Raw genomic sequence first — 17,816 nt, 5'->3', positions numbered from 1 at the left:
GGTGGATCGCGATTCCACCCGCGGCTGTTGCGGGCACATGTCAGCTGTAAGAATCAGCCGACATGTGCTCGGTTCAGTGAGGGCTCACCGCCGGAGCCCTCACTGAATCGGGGGTACGCAAATGTGCGTACTAATACGGCAAGGGTTGGAAAGGGGTTAAAGCAGAAACCATCCAAAACCTGACAAATTCAATGGACGAGAGAGTTCAGAAGCTCCTTTCGAACAAGCGGTCCTATGTGCAAATGTAACATCACCTAGAATAAAGTTTTGAGTTGAAAACTGTTTGATTTCAGTTTGTAATAACCTGCTAATGCTTATAATTTCAAAAATGACCATTTTTTTGTTCTTTATTAAAATGAAAAGGTTGAAAACTCTGCTGTGCATAATAATTTGGAACATGCATTTTGAGTGCAGTTTGAGTTTTTTATTTTTTTAAAAATATACTGTTATCATAGGCAGTTTGTACAAAAACCTTTCAATTGTACTCTAATAGTTATTTGACTGGAAAATTACAATGACCGCAATTCATATAGGTAATTTGGGAAAATCTGAGAAAATATTATTTGCATAATAATTTGGAACACAGTGTACACTGGCACATCTCTATAGTATATACTATATACAACCCCTAGCAAAAATTATGGAATCACCGGGCTCGGAGGATGTTTATTCAGTTGTTTAATGATGTCGAAAAAAAGCAGATCACAGACATGGCACAAAACTAAAGTCATTTCAAATGGCAACTTTAGGACTTTAACCCTGTTGTTCTGTTCAGGTCCATATGACCCGAAATGAAATTTGAGACCCTGCAGATTATATATTATGCGGATCTGAAACGTGTGATTAATTGACTTTTCCTCATTTGAGGGGTTTTTTACTATGAGTGCTGTTTTTTTTTTGTTTCCTTTTTGCTACACGCTGATTGTTACACTTGTACTGTTCGCGTCAATATGACCCGATAACATTTTATACTGTTCAACAGGTCACTAATTATTTCTGCCTGCAAAATGTATTTGTTTTCCAGTGTACTTTATCTCATTATTCAAAAGGGTGGAGGTTTCACTGTTCTTATCAGTGAGCGAGTACTCATCCAGTCATTTCTCTTTCAATTCTGTGAGAGAGGACACTGAGCTGTGAATACACATCTTTACAGGTATGTAGCATATAAGCTATGCCTTTCTTCTCAAATTATTCAATTCTGTTCTTTAGATTGCATATTGTAAAGCCATTTTTTGATTACTGTGTCATGATGTAAGCTAATGTGTGCCCGTCTAAAGGTACCCTTAGGCTTGTGTAGACTGAACGTTTGTCTAGGAGGGGGTGTAGTCTCACTGATGTGATATATTGATTGCATGGATGAGCATTGAGTGCAGATTTGAACCGGGTCTGTTTTAGGGCCCCGTCACACACAACGTCACAAACGCAAGGCTCCAGCATCGCAAGCGTATCCGTCACACTGCACTTTGGGAGAGCGATGGAGCCCTTATTGTAGTATATAAACTCTTTTTGTTGTAAAACTGGTTATAGATTTTTTTCTCTTTTATTGTTATTTATTTATATAGTTCACTATTTTCATTAATTTTCATTTGTTGTTTTATAAAATGTGTTAACACAAAGTTATATTTAGTTAGATTCCATGTTATAGTAATAGAAATCTAAAGCATGTTTGTTATTTGTGCGCAGAATGCTATAAAGCGAACATGATTGCAAACAGCCCGTGTAACTGTAGCACCCCGAGGGCTCGGCTGCTACAGGGGTATTGCACCTCAGTCCAGAGGTGTGATATTCCACTCCCGGGTAAGGATGGAGTGTGGACCAGGACTCGTTTAGCTGCATGCAGCACACACACCCCATTTCCGAGGAACAGCTCAACGGTGCTCCCACTAGACAAGAGTGCAGGCACGACAGCATCTGTTCCTGGCTGGAGTGGGGAGGGGGTGGAATACCCAGTGGTGTAGGAGCAGATAGGGGTGGGTCTCTGGGCATAGGTAGGAGCCCATTGGTTGCTAGTCACCTGGGCTCGGGTGTTAGAAGGAGGTATATAAGGTGGGCACCATCTTAGGACAGTGTTCAGTCCGGTTCAGTTCAGAGAGGAGGAGAAGAGGAGAGGAGTTCAGCCAGAGAGGGCTGGCAGGGAGCTGTGGCTCAGTCTGGGCCCAGCTCCAGAGGCAGGCCTGGAGTGGAGGCCAGAAACAGCAGAAAGAGAGAGGAGGAGGAACAGAAAGGAAAGTAAGAAAGGAACTGGAACAGAGGAGATAGGAAGCAAGGAACACAAAGAAAGGCCCAGAGACACGAAGGCAGAAGGAACCCCATATGCCCAGAGGAGATACTGGGTGAAGGGTTGGCAGAATAGGGTACCGGAACCCAAATTGGTGGAGGCGACTAATCCTCAGCCAAAACCGGAGGTTGTGACCACATCTTGGTGCGACCCCTCACTACATCCACCAGAAAGGCATACCGCATAGGGTCAGGGAAACCGGAGAGAGGTTTCGCCAACAGAAGGCCCGAGGAAGCTGGACAAAGGTGGGTCACTGGTGGGGACGGCCAGTAGAAAGGAAGAGAGGGGAGCTCTGAACCACGCTCTGGAATTGCCTGGGAGTTGACCGAGTCCCTCACCTGGTGGACGCAGCACGACTTGGGCAGTCATCGCCTGCAGCATTGACCTGAATAACAACCGTGCTTAAAGCTTTGGAAACTGCAATTACAAGTCTCTGTGATTCCTTGCCACACCTGCACCATTAGCACTGGGACCCTCTCACCATCACTACCACCATCATCCACATTAGCTGCCCTGAGGCAATACTCCTCCCGTGGGGAGTTATCCCATACTCAGCTGCGCAACCAACATCAGCCTCAGCGGTCGGCAGCGCAGCGGCGGTCCCCACTGACCGCAATCCACGGGTGGCGTAGTCGGACACTTATTACAATACAAATAGACTGCCACTGGTTTGACCACCCTGGGCACGGACCGGGTCACCACCACACGGAGACTACAACCCCCAGCATCTCAGCGATCCGGTTCCGGGTATTCCCCCCGCACAGCAGCAGCAGCACAGGCCCAGGGGGCGCGTCAACTTTGGCGTAGTCGGCAGGATCATTACCAACCCGCCACAAGCGGGTATTGCGTGCCTGAAGAAAACTGCACATGTACCTTAAAAAGAAGTCTCCCGCCATTTCCAGAAGTTTCCCGCTGTCCGGAGTCGTTTCCCGCCATCTGGAGCCGATTCCCGCCGTCAGACGCCATTTTGGACCGTTTCCTGCCATCTTCATCCGTTTTTCCCGCCCTGGCAGAGCGGACGCCATTATGTGTGCACCAAAGGACAGCAGGAAGCCACCTCCCATCGTGGGCCAGGTCCCAGAGTGGCGCCAAAGAAGGAGCCCGCCCCCACCAGCCATGAATGCAGCAATGGAGATGTCCATCAACGTGGGGGGGCTGCCCCTGAAGGTGATTGTCAGCAGATGCCCCCAAGACCAACCCCCATGGGGGCGGATAGGAAAGAAAACTGAGGGGCTGGGTGCGGCCTTGATCAGTCTGGACCTGCTGCACCCGGAGATGGAGGGAGCAGAAAAATCCACCAGCACCCTGGCCCGCAGCCTGCTGCAAGCAGAGCCACCCTGCAGCCTGACAGAACTGCTGGCCCAACTGCCTAGAGACCCGGACCGTGCGTGCGCAGCGCTGGAAGATCTGAATAAAAGAATGGTCCGGGCGCAGCGGGATGTGTTTGCCGGGTGGAGAGAGGAGATGGCCCGGCAGCACGGAGGTGACCAGCAGAGGACCCCGCCGGAACCGGGCAGCGTGCTTACCACTGAGCGCGGAGAAGAGAGACCGGCAGCTGCAGATGATGCCGCGGAGGAGGCCACGGAGACCGAGGCAGGTAATGGGGACGCCACCACCCCAAGCCCGGGGAACACCAGCCTGCCCTCACCCTCCGTTGCGGGACCCAAAGCCCCGGGGACCGTACCTGACACCACGCCTCCACCACCACCAGCTAGGCCTCAGGCAGCAAGCACCGTCGTCACGCCCCGCCCCGCGCTGTGCCCTCTGAACCCTGGCGCCGTACAGCGTGAGACGTCACGGGCCAGGACGCAAGACCCAGCACACCCGGGCGCCGCTGCCTCACCAGCGCCCCCTACCTTGGCGGTGCCACCCCCGGGCGTGACCAACAAGCGACCACCGGCCTGGTCGCAAGGCCGAGTGCCCCCGGGCGCTGCCACCCGTCCGAAGCCCACAGTGCCACCCTTGGGCGCGGACCTGTATGCCCAATATACCAGCCCGGACGGGCTACCCTTTGAATGGCCGCCGGAGTTCGCCAACCCCCGTCTCCGGAAAGAGCGACCCCTGAGTGAGCCTTTGATCCCGGCCCCGGAGACCGCCAACATCGCTCCACCCCTGCCGGAGGATGCCCAGTTTGCATGGGACCCCACTGGCGAGAACCTCATGGGCTTCACCCAGGAGACCCGGGCGGAAGAAGCCCAGTGCCTGGAGTGTTGCCGTCAGCAGCTAGCCACCTATGAAAGAGAGCGGCGGCAGAGGCGCATCAGGGAGCAGCGACTCCAGGCCAGGAGCGCGGAACAGAAGAGGAGGGCCCGACAAGACACCCACGCCATCCGCGGTCCCAGAGCCACCGGGACCGTAGTCAAGTTCCAGCTAGAGCATGGCTGGGGCTTCGTCAGAGACCCGGAGGCTGACACCGACGTCTTCGTCACTAGAAGGGACGTTGAAAGCCACCTGCCAGAGGGACATCACGGCCGTGACCTGTACCCCGGTGACGTGGTCACCTACACCCGGCACAAGGGCGCAAAGGGACTGTATGCCCTCCATGTCCACCGTCTGACAGAGGAGGAACTGCAGTACCGCCCAGACACGGAATACACTGAGGATCCGGACGGATCAGAGGATTACCCGGAAGAGCGAGGAGGACACCGTTACCAGTGAACGGTAAAGTGGAACTGTATATAGTTACCCGTCAGGGTACAAGAACTGTTACTTGTGTGCCCCTTTCTAAATTACCAGGCTGAGGACTGTGAGCAGCCACTCCCCTACCCCCACTGGCCGAGGACTGAGAGCGGCCATACCCTTGTACATAGTTGCGCTTCTTAAAGCGCCCCCTACTGGTTTTATACAAAAACCGCAACGTCTACCTCAAGACGGATTAACTGAACTGTTGCACCTTTACCTGGTCGCAAGTTGCACAGCGGCCAGAGCTCAAGAATGTTCTACTTGAAAAAGGTTTATATTGAAAAGTTTTATATGCTGCTGGAATAATAATGTAAATGTTTTATGTGATGTTTTATATGCTAAAAGAGTTCCAGTGGCATTAGCAAGATGTTTTATGAAAAGAAGTACCAAGTAACGTTAAAAAAGAGAAGAATACCTCCCATAAAGGGATGAGTGAAAAGTTATTGTCTTATATACGAATGCATTCTAAAAACTTGTATGTTTAAATTGTCTTTGCTCTTTTCCAGCCCGAGGACGTGCTGTGATTTACCAGGGGGGAATGTAGCACCCCGAGGGCTCGGCTGCTACAGGGGTATTGCACCTCAGTCCAGAGGTGTGATATTCCACTCCCGGGTAAGGATGGAGTGTGGACCAGGACTCAGTAAGCTGCATGCACCACACACACCCCATTTCCGAGGAACAGCTCAACGGTGCTCCCACTAGACAAGAGTGCAGGCACGACAGCATCTGTTCCTGGCTGGAGTGGGGAGGGGGTGGAATACCCAGTGGTGTAGGAGCAGATAGGGGTGGGTCTCTGGGCATAGGTAGGAGCCCATTGGTTGCTAGTCACCTGGGCTCGGGTGTTAGAAGGAGGTATATAAGGTGGGCACCATCTTAGGACAGTGTTCAGTCCGGTTCAGTTCAGAGAGGAGGAGAAGAGGAGAGGAGTTCAGCCAGAGAGGGCTGGCAGGGAGCTGTGGCTCAGTCTGGGCCCAGCTCCAGAGGCAGGCCTGGAGTGGAGGCCAGAAACAGCAGAAAGAGAGAGGAGGAGGAACAGAAAGGAAAGTAAGAAAGGAACTGAAACAGAGGAGAAAGGAAGCAAGGAACACAAAGAAAGGCCCAGAGACACGAAGGCAGAAGGAACCCCATATGCCCAGAGGAGATACTGGGTGAAGGGTTGGCAGAATAGGGTACCGGAACCCAAATTGGTGGAGGCGACTAATCCTCAGCCAAAACCGGAGGTTGTGACCACATCTTGGTGCGACCCCTCACTACATCCACCAGAAAGGCATACCGCATAGGGTCAGGGAAACCGGAGAGAGGTTTCGCCAACAGAAGGCCCGAGGAAGCTGGACAAAGGTGGGTCACTGGTGGGGACGGCCAGTAGAAAGGAAGAGAGGGGAGCTCTGAACCACTCTCTGGAATTGCCTGGGAGTTGACCGAGTCCCTCACCTGGTGGACGCAGCACGGCTTGGGCAGTCATCGCCTGCAGCATTGACGTGAATAACAACCGTGAGTAAAGCTTTGGAAACTGCATTACAAGTCTCTGTGATTCCTTGCCGCACCTGCACCATTAGCACTGGGACCCTCTCACCATCACTACCACCATCATCCACATTAGCTGCCCTGAGGCAATACTCCTCCCGTGGGGAGTTATCCCATACTCAGCTGCACAACCAACATCAGCCTCAGCGGTCGGCAGCGCAGCGGCGGTCCCCACTGACCGCAATCCACGGGTGGCGTAGTCGGACACTTATTACAATACAAATAGACTGCCACTGGTTTGACCACCATGGGCACGGACCGGGTCACCGCCACACGGAGACTACAACCCCCAGCATCTCAGCGATCCGGTTCCGGGTATTCCCCCTGCACAGCAGAAGCAGCACAGGCCCAGGGGGCGCGTCATAACCTTTTTCTGAAAAAAATAAATAAAAATTACATTTTAATTTCATTTTTCATTTGTTTATGATCAACCATGTTCAGATACAGTTGAATAATGAAATAGGTATTAAAATAAAACACTTACAGTAGATAAAATCAACATTTTTATAGGCCGGGTCATATTGATCCAAAACAGTACAAGTATATAGTAAGTGCGATCAGAACAGCAGGTTTAAGAAACACTAAAAGAAATCAAGATAAAAAATGTGGTAGTCAGTAAGGGTAATTTTTTTCAGACCAAGCAGAGGGAAAAAATTATGGAATCACTCAATTCTGAGGAAAAAATTATGGAATCATAAGCTCCACTCTATATTCCTGAACACAGTATATATTGTGGAGCTGTACATGTCGTGTATACTTCTCCTGTCCTGTATACATGGTGTAAAGATCAGTATCTGCTCTAATAATGAATGTGTATATGTAACACGGGTACTTTAGATGCAGTGACACAGAAACACAGAACAGGCAATACGGGCTTAATCAACAGGGGAGGTTTATGATAACATCGTCAACCTCCACGCAGGGAGTAACAGGGGAAAATATGGGGAAAAACAAGGGAAGTAGCAGGTAAAAGTGTATTACTGACAGTTCACAGTTTAACTAGATGTAACAGAGTCGAACCGGTTGTAATCAACAGTTTTTTCACTTAGCTGACTCTTGCTCCTCACAATGCAGTTGCCAGCTGATGCCGGTGTTGATTTCTTCAATGCTCCATCTTCTGGCGGCAGCGGACGGTCTCCGATTTTACCCGCTGAGCCCCTAGTCCACAACACAGCACCTCACGTGCTCGGCTCCACGGACCCTGCGTCTCTTCTCCCTCGAGTCAGCTTGACTCCTCCGGTCCATTGCACTTGGATCTTACTCCATGTACTGTAGCCAGGAGCCTGGACCCTCTCACTCTACTCTGCTGAGCAGGACCCAGCTCCGTTTTTCCGCGCAAACGTCCCCATCTCTTCCTCTGTCTAGCCACGCCACCAGTTCCCCGGTCACCTGACCTCCCAGCTCTCACTCTGGACATGCCCCCAGCTTCCCAGTCACCTGACTCCTGTCCTTGCAGTCTGTCTTCCCCCTGCAACCAGAGGCACGGCCCCGGCAGCTCCGGATCCCTTGCTATGAAAATACTTACACCCCGGTTTTCCCATATATATATATAAAGTTATATGAAAAAGTTTGGGCACCCCTATTAATCTTAAGCTTAATGTTTTATAAAAATTGGTGTTTTTGCAACAGCTATTTCAGTTTGATATATGTAATAACTGTTGGACACAGTAATGTTTCTGCCTTGAAATGAGGTTTATTGTACTAACAGAAAATGTGCAATCTGCATTCAAACAAAATTTTACAGGTGCATAAGTATGGGCACCCTTATCATTTTCTTGTTTTAGATACTCCTACCTACTTTTTACTGACTTACTAAAGCACTTTTTTTGGTTTTGTAACCTCATTGAGCTTTGAACTTCATAGCCAGGTGTATGCAATCATGAGAAAAGCTACTTAAAGTGGCCACTTGCAAGTTGTTCTCCTGTTTGAATCTCCTCTGAAGAGTGGCATCATGGGCTCCTCAAAACAACTGTCAAATGATCTGAAAACAAAGATTATTCAACATAGTTGTTCAGGGGAAGGATACAAAAAGCTGTCTCAGAGATTTAACCTGTCAGTTTCCACTGTGAGGAACATAGTAAAGAAATGGAAGAACACAGGGACAGTTCTTGTTAAGGCCAGAAGTGGCAGGCCAAGAAAAACATCAGAAAGGCAGAGAAGAAGAATGGTGAGATCAGTCAAGGACAATCCTCAGACCACCTCCAGAGAGCTGCAGCATCAACTTGCTGCAGATGGTGTCACTGTGCATCGGTCAACTATACAACGCACTTTGCACAAGGAAAAGCTGTATTTGAGAGTGATGCGAATGAAGCTGTTTCTGCAAGCACGCCACAAACAGAGTCGGCTGAGGTATGCAAAAGCACATTTGGAGAAGCCAATTTCTTTTTGGAAGAAGGTCCTGTGGACTGATGAAACCAAGATTGAGTTGTTTGGTCATACAAAAAGGCGTTATGCATGGCGGCAAAAAAACACAGCATTCCAAGAAAAACACTTGTTACCCACAGTAAAATTTGGTGGAGGTTCCATCATGCTTTGGGGCTGTGTGGCCAATGCCGGCACCGGGAATCTTGTTAAAGTTGAGGGACGCATGGATTCCACTCAGTATCAGCAGATTCTTGACAATAATGTTCAAGAATCAGTGATAAAGTTGAAGTTACGCAGGGGATGGATCTTTCAGCAAGACAATGATCCAAAACACCGCTCCAAATCTACTCAGGCATTCATGCAGAGGAACAATTACAATGTTCTGGAATGGCCTTCCCAGTCCCCAGACCTGAATATCATTGAACATCTGTGGGATCATTTGAAGAGGGCTGTCCATGCTCGGCGACCATCAAACTTAACTGAACTGGAATTGTTTTGTAAAGAGGAATGGTCAAAAATACCTTCATCCAGGATCCAGGAACTCATTAAAAGCTACTGGAAGCGACTAGAGGCTGTTATTTTTGCAAAAGGAGGATCTACTAAATATTAATGTCACTTTTCCGGTGAGGTGCCCATACTTATGCACCTGTCAAATTTTTGTTTGAATGCAGATTGCACATTTTCTGTTAGTACAATAAACCTCATTTCAAGGCAAAAACATTACTGTGTCCAACAGTTATTACATATATCAAACTGAAATAGCTGTTGCAAAAACACCAATTTTTATAAAACATTAAGCTTAAGATTAATAGGGGTGCCCAAACTTTTTCATATAACTGTATATATGTATGTATGTATGTATGTATGTATGTGTATATATATGTACTGTATATATATATATAAAAGTAAGCAGCACTCAAATTAATTGTGAAAAAGTAGAGGACTCTATTAGCCCATGTGGTCACGTTTCAGGTCCATAACAGAACATTTCTCTGCTATAATGGAACCGAAATGTTTTCCACAATGAATCGGAGTGCTGCTTTTTTTCTTTTTATAAATCCCTTTGATTTATGGGCATTTGTCCTAAAAGGTTTTCACCCGCTGCTTAAATGGGTTGTCCACTACTTTTTCATTGATGCCCTATTCAAAGGATGTTTGACCGGCCGGGGTCCCACACCTGGCATCCCTGTCGATCAGCTGTTATCGGTGCCGGAGACGGGGGTCGCCGGCCGGAAGTGCTTACCTGCAATGCTTGGCCGTCAAGTTGTAGCGGCTGGCACGGGGTACTGCACAATTTAAGTCAATGGCAGGCGGATGTGCAGTACTGTTGACTAGCCCAGAGGGATGGGGACGACTCGGTACCCGGGCCTTTGCCTGGCCTTGGGGATGTCGCGGTGATCGCCTCCCGGGCCTGTACCCTGGGGTCAGCTTTTAAAAGGGGATTATTGGTTAACTCTATGAAAGTTCGTGACGCCACCTGTGGTTTCTGGAGAGAATCACCAGCACTGCGGCAGTCCACTGAGGCTGGTGATAAGGCAGCTCAATGGTATAGCTCCCCACAGGTGGAGCTAGGCCTCAGGGCAGCGTACACAGAGGGGGATGCAGGACAGGCGAGACCCAGCCGGGTCAGAGCAAGAATGGGGACGGACACGGTAGTCACTTCAGTACCTTTCACTGGAGGTAGTTCGGGCACATCCCGGAGCACTGTAGGGTGAAGGATGCATATCAGGATCCTCCCCAATGAGCGGGTGTGGGGCCTCCTGTTTCTTGCCTCTGCGTAGTAAGTTTCTGACCTGCCTGAAGCTAGGCCTAACTTTATCTCTGTCCTGCACCGGCTGACGTTGTGGTAGGGCTCGCAGCATAAGTACCCCGTCCGGCAGCGCTGCTGACCTCCATGCGGCTACCGTCGGGAGATCAGCGGCTACGGCCACTGATCTCCCGAAGGCAAGTGTGAAGAGAGGACCGGGGAGTGGCGCCGCCGGTCGGGATACTTCTGCTCTGAGCAAGCGGTCATCTCCCGGCTGCTCGCAGCAGAAGTACCCGCACAGGCAGCGTCGCTCCCCGCTCCTCACTAATACGGTTCGCCGGCCGCAACCAATCAGCGATATTGGCGCCAAATTTAAACACTGCTCTGCTGATTGCGCCCAGTCGGCAGCATACATATTCTAGAATACCCGATGCGTTAGAATCGGGCCACCATCTAGTTTTTAATAAAACCCTATTACAAAAAAGATTTTTAAGCCAAAAATACCTGTATTTGATTAAGAAAAACATATTGTGAGAACAATATCACTATAAGCCATGCTAGATTATGGTCTGCAGAATAGGTCATTGATCAGCTGATATTAACTCTGGCGGTGGCTGGATATAAACAGTGAATGGAGCACAACTCTTCACAGTGTGTTGTGGACACTATCTACGTTCTTAAACAGATGCTGAGAATTCACTTGTGATGTATTAAGTGAAAAATGCTATATTGAATAATCTTTCATTTGTGTTGCAGATTTCCCTCCAAATAGACGTCTATCTCCAAAGCTTACAATGGGGACCTGGCTCATCCTTGACATCATTAGTTATTTTTCACTGGACTTGATAGGAATTCCTGGTAATCTCATTATTTTATATGCTTTCTTTCATACCTTCCATAGTCAAGGTAAAGTAACCACTGGAGAAATTATCCTTGGCAAACTGGCATTGTCCAATCTGCTGGTCATTCTGACATGGGGCCTTCCAATTACTCTGCAAGCAACCGGAACATATATAGCGTTTGGTGACTTATCTTGTCAAATAAGCCTTTATTTTTACTGTGTGGGAAGAGCCATGTCTGTCAGCATTACTTCTTTGTTGGGATGTTTTCAGTGCATTTCCATTGCTCCCTCTCACCGACATTGGTCGGGAGTAAAGAGGAAGCTGCCAAATCACCTTTTTACAATAATGTTGTTTCTCTGGACTTTCAATCTAATCATAAGTAGTACCAGGCTGGCATACTCCACAGCTTCTATCAAGAACAATACTTCTAAATACATTATGAGTTACAACTTCTGCTTTGTGATGTTCCCAAATTATTTTCTTTACATAGGGAATGGGATTATCTATGTAGTTCGTGACTTGTTCTTCTTGATTCTGATGATGTTCTCCAGTGGTTATCTTCTCTACGTCTTCTATCAGCACGGAAAACAAGTGAAATATATTCCCACTCTAAACACTAAGCATGCCGAAATCCGAGCAGCCAAAGCCGTCTTTACTTTAGTCATGATGTATATTGTTAGTTTTGGATTAGATAATCTGTTTTGGATTCTGACTCTCTGCACTGTTACTCTTTCGCCCCGGTTTACCGATGCACGAATATTTTTTGACTCCTGTTACTCTGCTATAAGTCCCATTGTAATCATCTCAACCAACAAGAAAATCCAAGTGGGTCTCCAATGTTCTAAGAAGAAAAGAGATATTCATGCAGTGAAAACTATATCTAATGGTGTAGCTAGGAAGAGATTATAGAAATTAAATGACACATTTATTCTTAAAGATTGGATCACCCTTCATAGTATGAGTGTAAGGGATAGATCTAGTGAATATACATGAAATCCTAGGGCATCAATTTATTTTTGTTCCCATAAATAGTTTTAGTATCATCCTTTCAATAGTCGTTAGCGGATAAATGATTGTTGTATCACTCTGTATATCCATATAAGATTTCTCTATAAAGTTTATTGTAATTCTTCTTACAATGTTCATAACTTTCAGAAAAAAAATACATTTACAAACAGCATTGAGTGGGAACTACATCCCAGTAATGAAGTGTATCTATGTCTTTTTCCATAAAGGATTAAAGAATTTCACTTGTAAAGAGTACGATAAAAAAAAACTTATTGTAGTACCGTGTTAGCTAGAAAAATTGATGTAAATAATTGTATGCCATATATATAAAATACATAATATATAATTAACATATTATATAAAAATTAAGATAACCCTGAGATATATATGATAAAATATCCATGATGGCTTTAAAACATGTAATGTACTGTATGTTAACAGATAGCAGATTTGTTGCTGAGGAAAGTACTGGTAACGTCCCAATTTTCTAAATGATGTTTGCAGAATTCTGTGCCCATTCTGAAGAAACAATCCCATTCACATGGAAGAGACTTCAGTCACAGTAATTCCTGCACCGAATCTGCCACAAATGGACCCTAAAGGCCACCATACATACAAGTATTAGAGTAAAGTAGACTGAATACTCCGATTTTTAAAGAGAATGATATGGTATGTTGAATTACAAAACTTGATCCTTTTGCTTTTCTGTGAGAAAAGCAAGCACCAAAATAAATATCTGTCAGCAACCTACTCTACTTTTCCCTTTACAAACACACGCATGCTCATCAATGATCACATCCCTACTGGTACGTCAGACTAAAAGTGCCCGTAGTTAAGGTCCCCATAAAGATTATTCAGTTGAACCAGCCGATAATGATGGGTTCGACCACCAAAAGTCTAATGTGTTTGGGGCCCCAGAGATGACTGTCAGAGAAGATAAATATCTGACATGGCTGATTTAGGACAGCAGATCCTTCTGTTATGTAAATGGAGAGATGTCAGTGTCTTTCTCATTGAGAACACAGAAGCACTCAGCAGATCAAGTGCTCCTCTGTACGGGAGAGTGGAACGAAATAGATACTGGCCAAATGATCAGCCTACAACTATCTAAATTGTATCGGGGCTTTAGTGAAACACTTATTCAGCTGACATACAGTACAGACCAAAAGTTTGGACATACCTTCTCATTTAAAGATTTTTCTGAATTTTCATGACTATGAAAATTGTACATTCATACTGAAGGCATCAAAACTATGAATTAACACATGTGGAATTATATACTTAACAAAAAAGTGTGAAACTACTGAAAATATGTCTTATATTCTAGGTTTTTCAAAGTAGCCACCTTTTGCTTTGATGACTGCTTTGCACACTCTTGGCATTCTCTTGATGAGCTTCAAGAGGTAGTCACCGGAAATGGTCTTCCAACAATCTTGAAGGCGTTCCCAGAGATGCTTAGCACTTGTTGGCCCTTTTGCCTTCACTCTGCGGTCCAGCTCACCCCAAACCATCTCGATTGGGTTCAGGTCTGGTGACTGTGGAGGCCAGGTCATCTGGCGTAGCACCCCATCAGTCTCCTTCTTGGTCAAATAGCCCTTACACAGCCTGGAGGTGTGTTTGGGGTCATTGTCCTGTTGAAAAATAAATGATGGTCCAACTAAACGCAAACCGGATGGAATAGCATGCCGCTGCAAGACGCTGTGGTAGCCATGCTGGTTCAGTATGCCTTCAATTTTGAATAAATCCCCAACAGTGTCACCAGCAAAGCACCCCCACACCATCACACCTCCTCCTCCATGCCTCACGGTGGGAACCAGGCATGTAGAGTCCATCCGTTCACCTTTTCTGCGTCGCACAAAGACACGGAGGTTGGAACCAAAGATCTCAAATTTGGACTCATCAGACCAAAGCACAGATATCCACTAGTCTAATGTCCATTCCTTGTGTTAAGCCCAAACAAGTCTCTTCTGCTTATTGCCTGTCCTTAGCAGTGGTTTCCTAGCAGCTATTTTACCATGAAGGCCTGCTGCACAAAGTCTCCTCTTAACAGTTGTTGAAGAGATATGTCTGCTGCTAGAACTCTGTGTGGCATTGACCTGGTCTCTAATCTGAGCTGCTGTTAACCTGCGATTTCTGAGGCTGGTGACTCGGATAAACTTATCCTCAGAAGCAGAGGTGACTCTTGGTCTTCCTTTCCTGGGGCAGTCCTCATGTGAGCCAGTTTCTTTTTAGCACTTGATGGTTTTTGCAACTGCACTTGGGGACACTTTCAAAGTTTTCCCAATTTTTCAGACTGACTGACCTTCATTTCTTAAAGTAATGATGGCCACTCGTTTTTCTTTACTTAGAATTTGTATTATGGCAAGAAAAAAGCAGCTAACAGTCTATTCAGTAGGACTATCAGCTGTGTATCCACCAGACTTCTGCACAACACAACTGATGGTCCCAACCTCATTTATAAGGCAAGAAATCCCACTTATTAAACCTGACAGGGCACACCTGTGAAGTGAAAAACTTTTCCGGTGACTATCTCTTGAAGCTCATCAAGAGAATGCCAAGAGTGTGCAAAGCAGTCATCAAAGCAAAAGGTGGCTACTTTGAAGAACCTAGAATATAAGACATATGTTTAGTTGTTTCACACTTTTTTGTTAAGTATATAATTCCACATGTGTTAATTCATAGTTTTTATGCCTTCAGTGTGAATGTACAATTTTCATAGTCATGAAAATACAGAAAAATCTTTAAATGAGAAGGTGTGTCCAAACTTTTGGTCTGTACTGTATATGACCTGGGTCAGATGGCTGTATTTTCAGTCTTTGTGTTGTCCATGTGTTATGCTAGAGTAGCAACTCATTCGGGATAATAGGTAAAGCTAGAAAATTGCAATTGACCCTGCCGCTTCATGTTCCTTCTAAAGAACCAGAGGGCAGAGCGTGAATTACCTACAAAGGGAAAGTGTGCTGAAAAAGGAAAGACCCCAGAGTGAGTAAAATAAACCATGAAATACAGAATAAAGTATAAAATACAAACTGTTAGAAAATATGCAGCATACTTCCTAAAAAGAAACAGAAGGTAGGTGCAAAGTACAGAACAGAATTAGCAAAGAGATAAACCCTAGTTGTAGTTTTACTGACTGGTTTTAAGCTATAGCAGAATGACAGAACATCCAAAAGAGACCATCACCAGAAGTTAATGTCAGCAGGGGGACAGAATATAAAGCCACATCCAAAAGGTGATAGGGCGGACAAATGTAAACACCTATGTTTTTCTAAACAGACTGCAGCCAGAATAGCAGAACCTAAACACTTGGAAAAAGGTGTGTTTGCTGTGGCTCAGTGGACAGAGAAGCCGAACACAAAACACAGGCTAATGGGTTAGAAACCAAGAGCATGATATGACCATGACCATGTGTGCAACAGACAGTATAATGACCCTATAATGATGCACTAAGAAGTCTGATAAATTAAGAATTACATTATATATATTATTAAATGACCAGAACCACTATTAGTATATGCATACATCACCAGAGCCACCATCATTACATGAATGCAGCCCCAGAGCCATCATGATGAGCGAGCACTAAAATGTTCGGGTACTCGTCGAGTCGAGAAAATTGGAATGCTCGAGGGCTTGACCCGAGCAACGAGCCCAATGTAAGTCTATGGGAAACTCAAGCATTTTTCTGCCCCCCCCCCCACCCTGGAGGTCTTCAGGGGGGCAGCAAATTGCCAAAATCGACTGGAACAGTGCTCAAATGACTTAGGAACAGCATAGGGAAGACCCCTGGAAGCATCTCTGATTTCCAGGTCACTGCTGTCAACAATGTTGTCAGAGTATTATGACACTTTTACGGACTCACAATAAAACATACAAAAGCAAAATCAAAATGGATTTTCCTGGGAAATATGTTAAGGAACATCCTTTCCAGGGTAATGACTTGTATATAAGGCAAACTAAATAAACAAAAACAAAAATGATCCTCCACAACTTGGGCTATGTTCACACGTAGCGTTTTTGATGTGTTTTTACACTTTTGCATCGCTTTCAACAGTGAAAAATACATTTACTAGTAAATGTCATTTTAACATTTTACTACCTTATCTTCCCATGTGGTGTGCAAGACATGATCAGATACATTCTGTTTCATTTATGAAGGAGGGACGCTGAAAGTCATAAATCCTATTTTTATAGTGCTATCAGGTGGCCCTTACTATTCTTAAAGGGCCAGCAGTCGGTCTTCACTATTGCTAGTGGGCCATAATCCGGCTATGCTTTGTTGTTCCCATTATTAAAGAGTGGATCTCCTATACTGTTATTGCGTATGCAGTGACAGCAAGGGCTGCAAAAATTTGGACGCACCCCAATATCCCTTTGAAGAGACATAAAGGAGGGCCTCAGTAAAAAAAAATGTTCCCATTTTAAAGGCGTGAGTCTCCTATAGTGGTAATGCCCATGTGTAGCGCCCCGTGGGTTTGGCCGCTACAGGGGTATTGCACCTCTGCCAGAGGTGTGATATTCCACTCCCGGGTAAGGATGGAGTATGGACCAGGGCTCAGTTAGCTGCATACAGCACACACACCCCATTTCCGAGGGACAGCTCAACGGTGCTCCCACTAGACAGAAGTGCAGGCACGACCGACTATGTCCCTGTCTGGAGTGGGGAGGGGGGTGGAACACCCAGTGCTGTAGGGGCAGGTAGGGGTTGGTTCCTGAGCGTAGGTAGGAGCCCATTGGTTGCTGGTCACCTGGGCTCATGGTCAGAGGGAGGTATAAAAGGTGGGCACCATCTTAGCTCTGGAGACAGAAGTTCGTTCAGTCAGTGAGAGGAGAAGACAGGGAGCAGAGGCTCTGTAAGAGCTCTGCTCAGAGGCAGGCCTAGAGAAAAGGCCGGGGCCTGAGAGGAGAAGGAGCAGAGGAGAAGAGAAGGAACAGGAAAGAGAAAGAAGTGGCCAAGAAACAGAAGGGCTCAGGAACAAAAAGGTGGAAGGGACCCTAAGGACCAACGTGAATCGGGCGATGGGTCAGGCAAGAAGAGGGTACCGGATCCCAATTTGGTGGAAGCTAATAATGTTCAGCCAAGAACCGGAGGTCGCGACCATCACTTCGTGCGACCCCCTGCTAAACCTTGCTAGGAAGGCATACCATACAGTATAGGGTAGCGGGAAATGGGGCCCACATTTGCCCGCATAGACCTGAGGGAGCTGGACAAAAGCTTGGTCACTGGCGGGGCATGAGCCGAAGGAAGGATAGGAAGGAGCTCTGAACCATACTCCTGAAGTGCCTGGGGGTTGACCGAGTCCCTCACCTGGTGGACACTGCACGGCTTGGGTGGTCACTGATTGCGCTGAAGTGACCCGGAGCATATGAA

The 17,816-nt window shown here is 46.6% G+C and overlaps 1 protein-coding gene across 1 annotated transcript; it reads left to right on the top strand.

The window, feature by feature from the left end:
* The first annotated feature begins 11,367 nt into the window (after positions 1–11,367).
* On the top strand, positions 11,368–12,431 carry LOC141252923 (olfactory receptor class A-like protein 1). The gene has a single exon (XM_073670682.1). It carries the CDS (start codon positions 11,390–11,392, stop codon positions 12,344–12,346), a length of 957 nt encoding a protein of 318 aa, XP_073526783.1. The 5' UTR covers positions 11,368–11,389; the 3' UTR covers positions 12,347–12,431.
* The last annotated feature ends 5,385 nt before the right edge of the window (positions 12,432–17,816 follow it).

The sequence above is a fragment of the Phyllobates terribilis genome, unplaced genomic scaffold (genome assembly GCF_046119375.1).
Source record: "Phyllobates terribilis strain yellow unplaced genomic scaffold, ASM4611937v1 Scaffold_2__4_contigs__length_985480577, whole genome shotgun sequence".
In the NCBI taxonomy this organism is placed as follows: domain Eukaryota; kingdom Metazoa; phylum Chordata; class Amphibia; order Anura; family Dendrobatidae; genus Phyllobates; species Phyllobates terribilis.
This window is presented reverse-complemented; position numbering and strand designations above follow the sequence as displayed.

What these genes read in the sequence shown, in the direction of transcription:
- LOC141252923 (XM_073670682.1), top strand. Translation starts at nt 11,390, where the DNA reads ATGGGGACCTGGCTCATCCTTGACATCATTAGTTATTTTTCACTGGAC.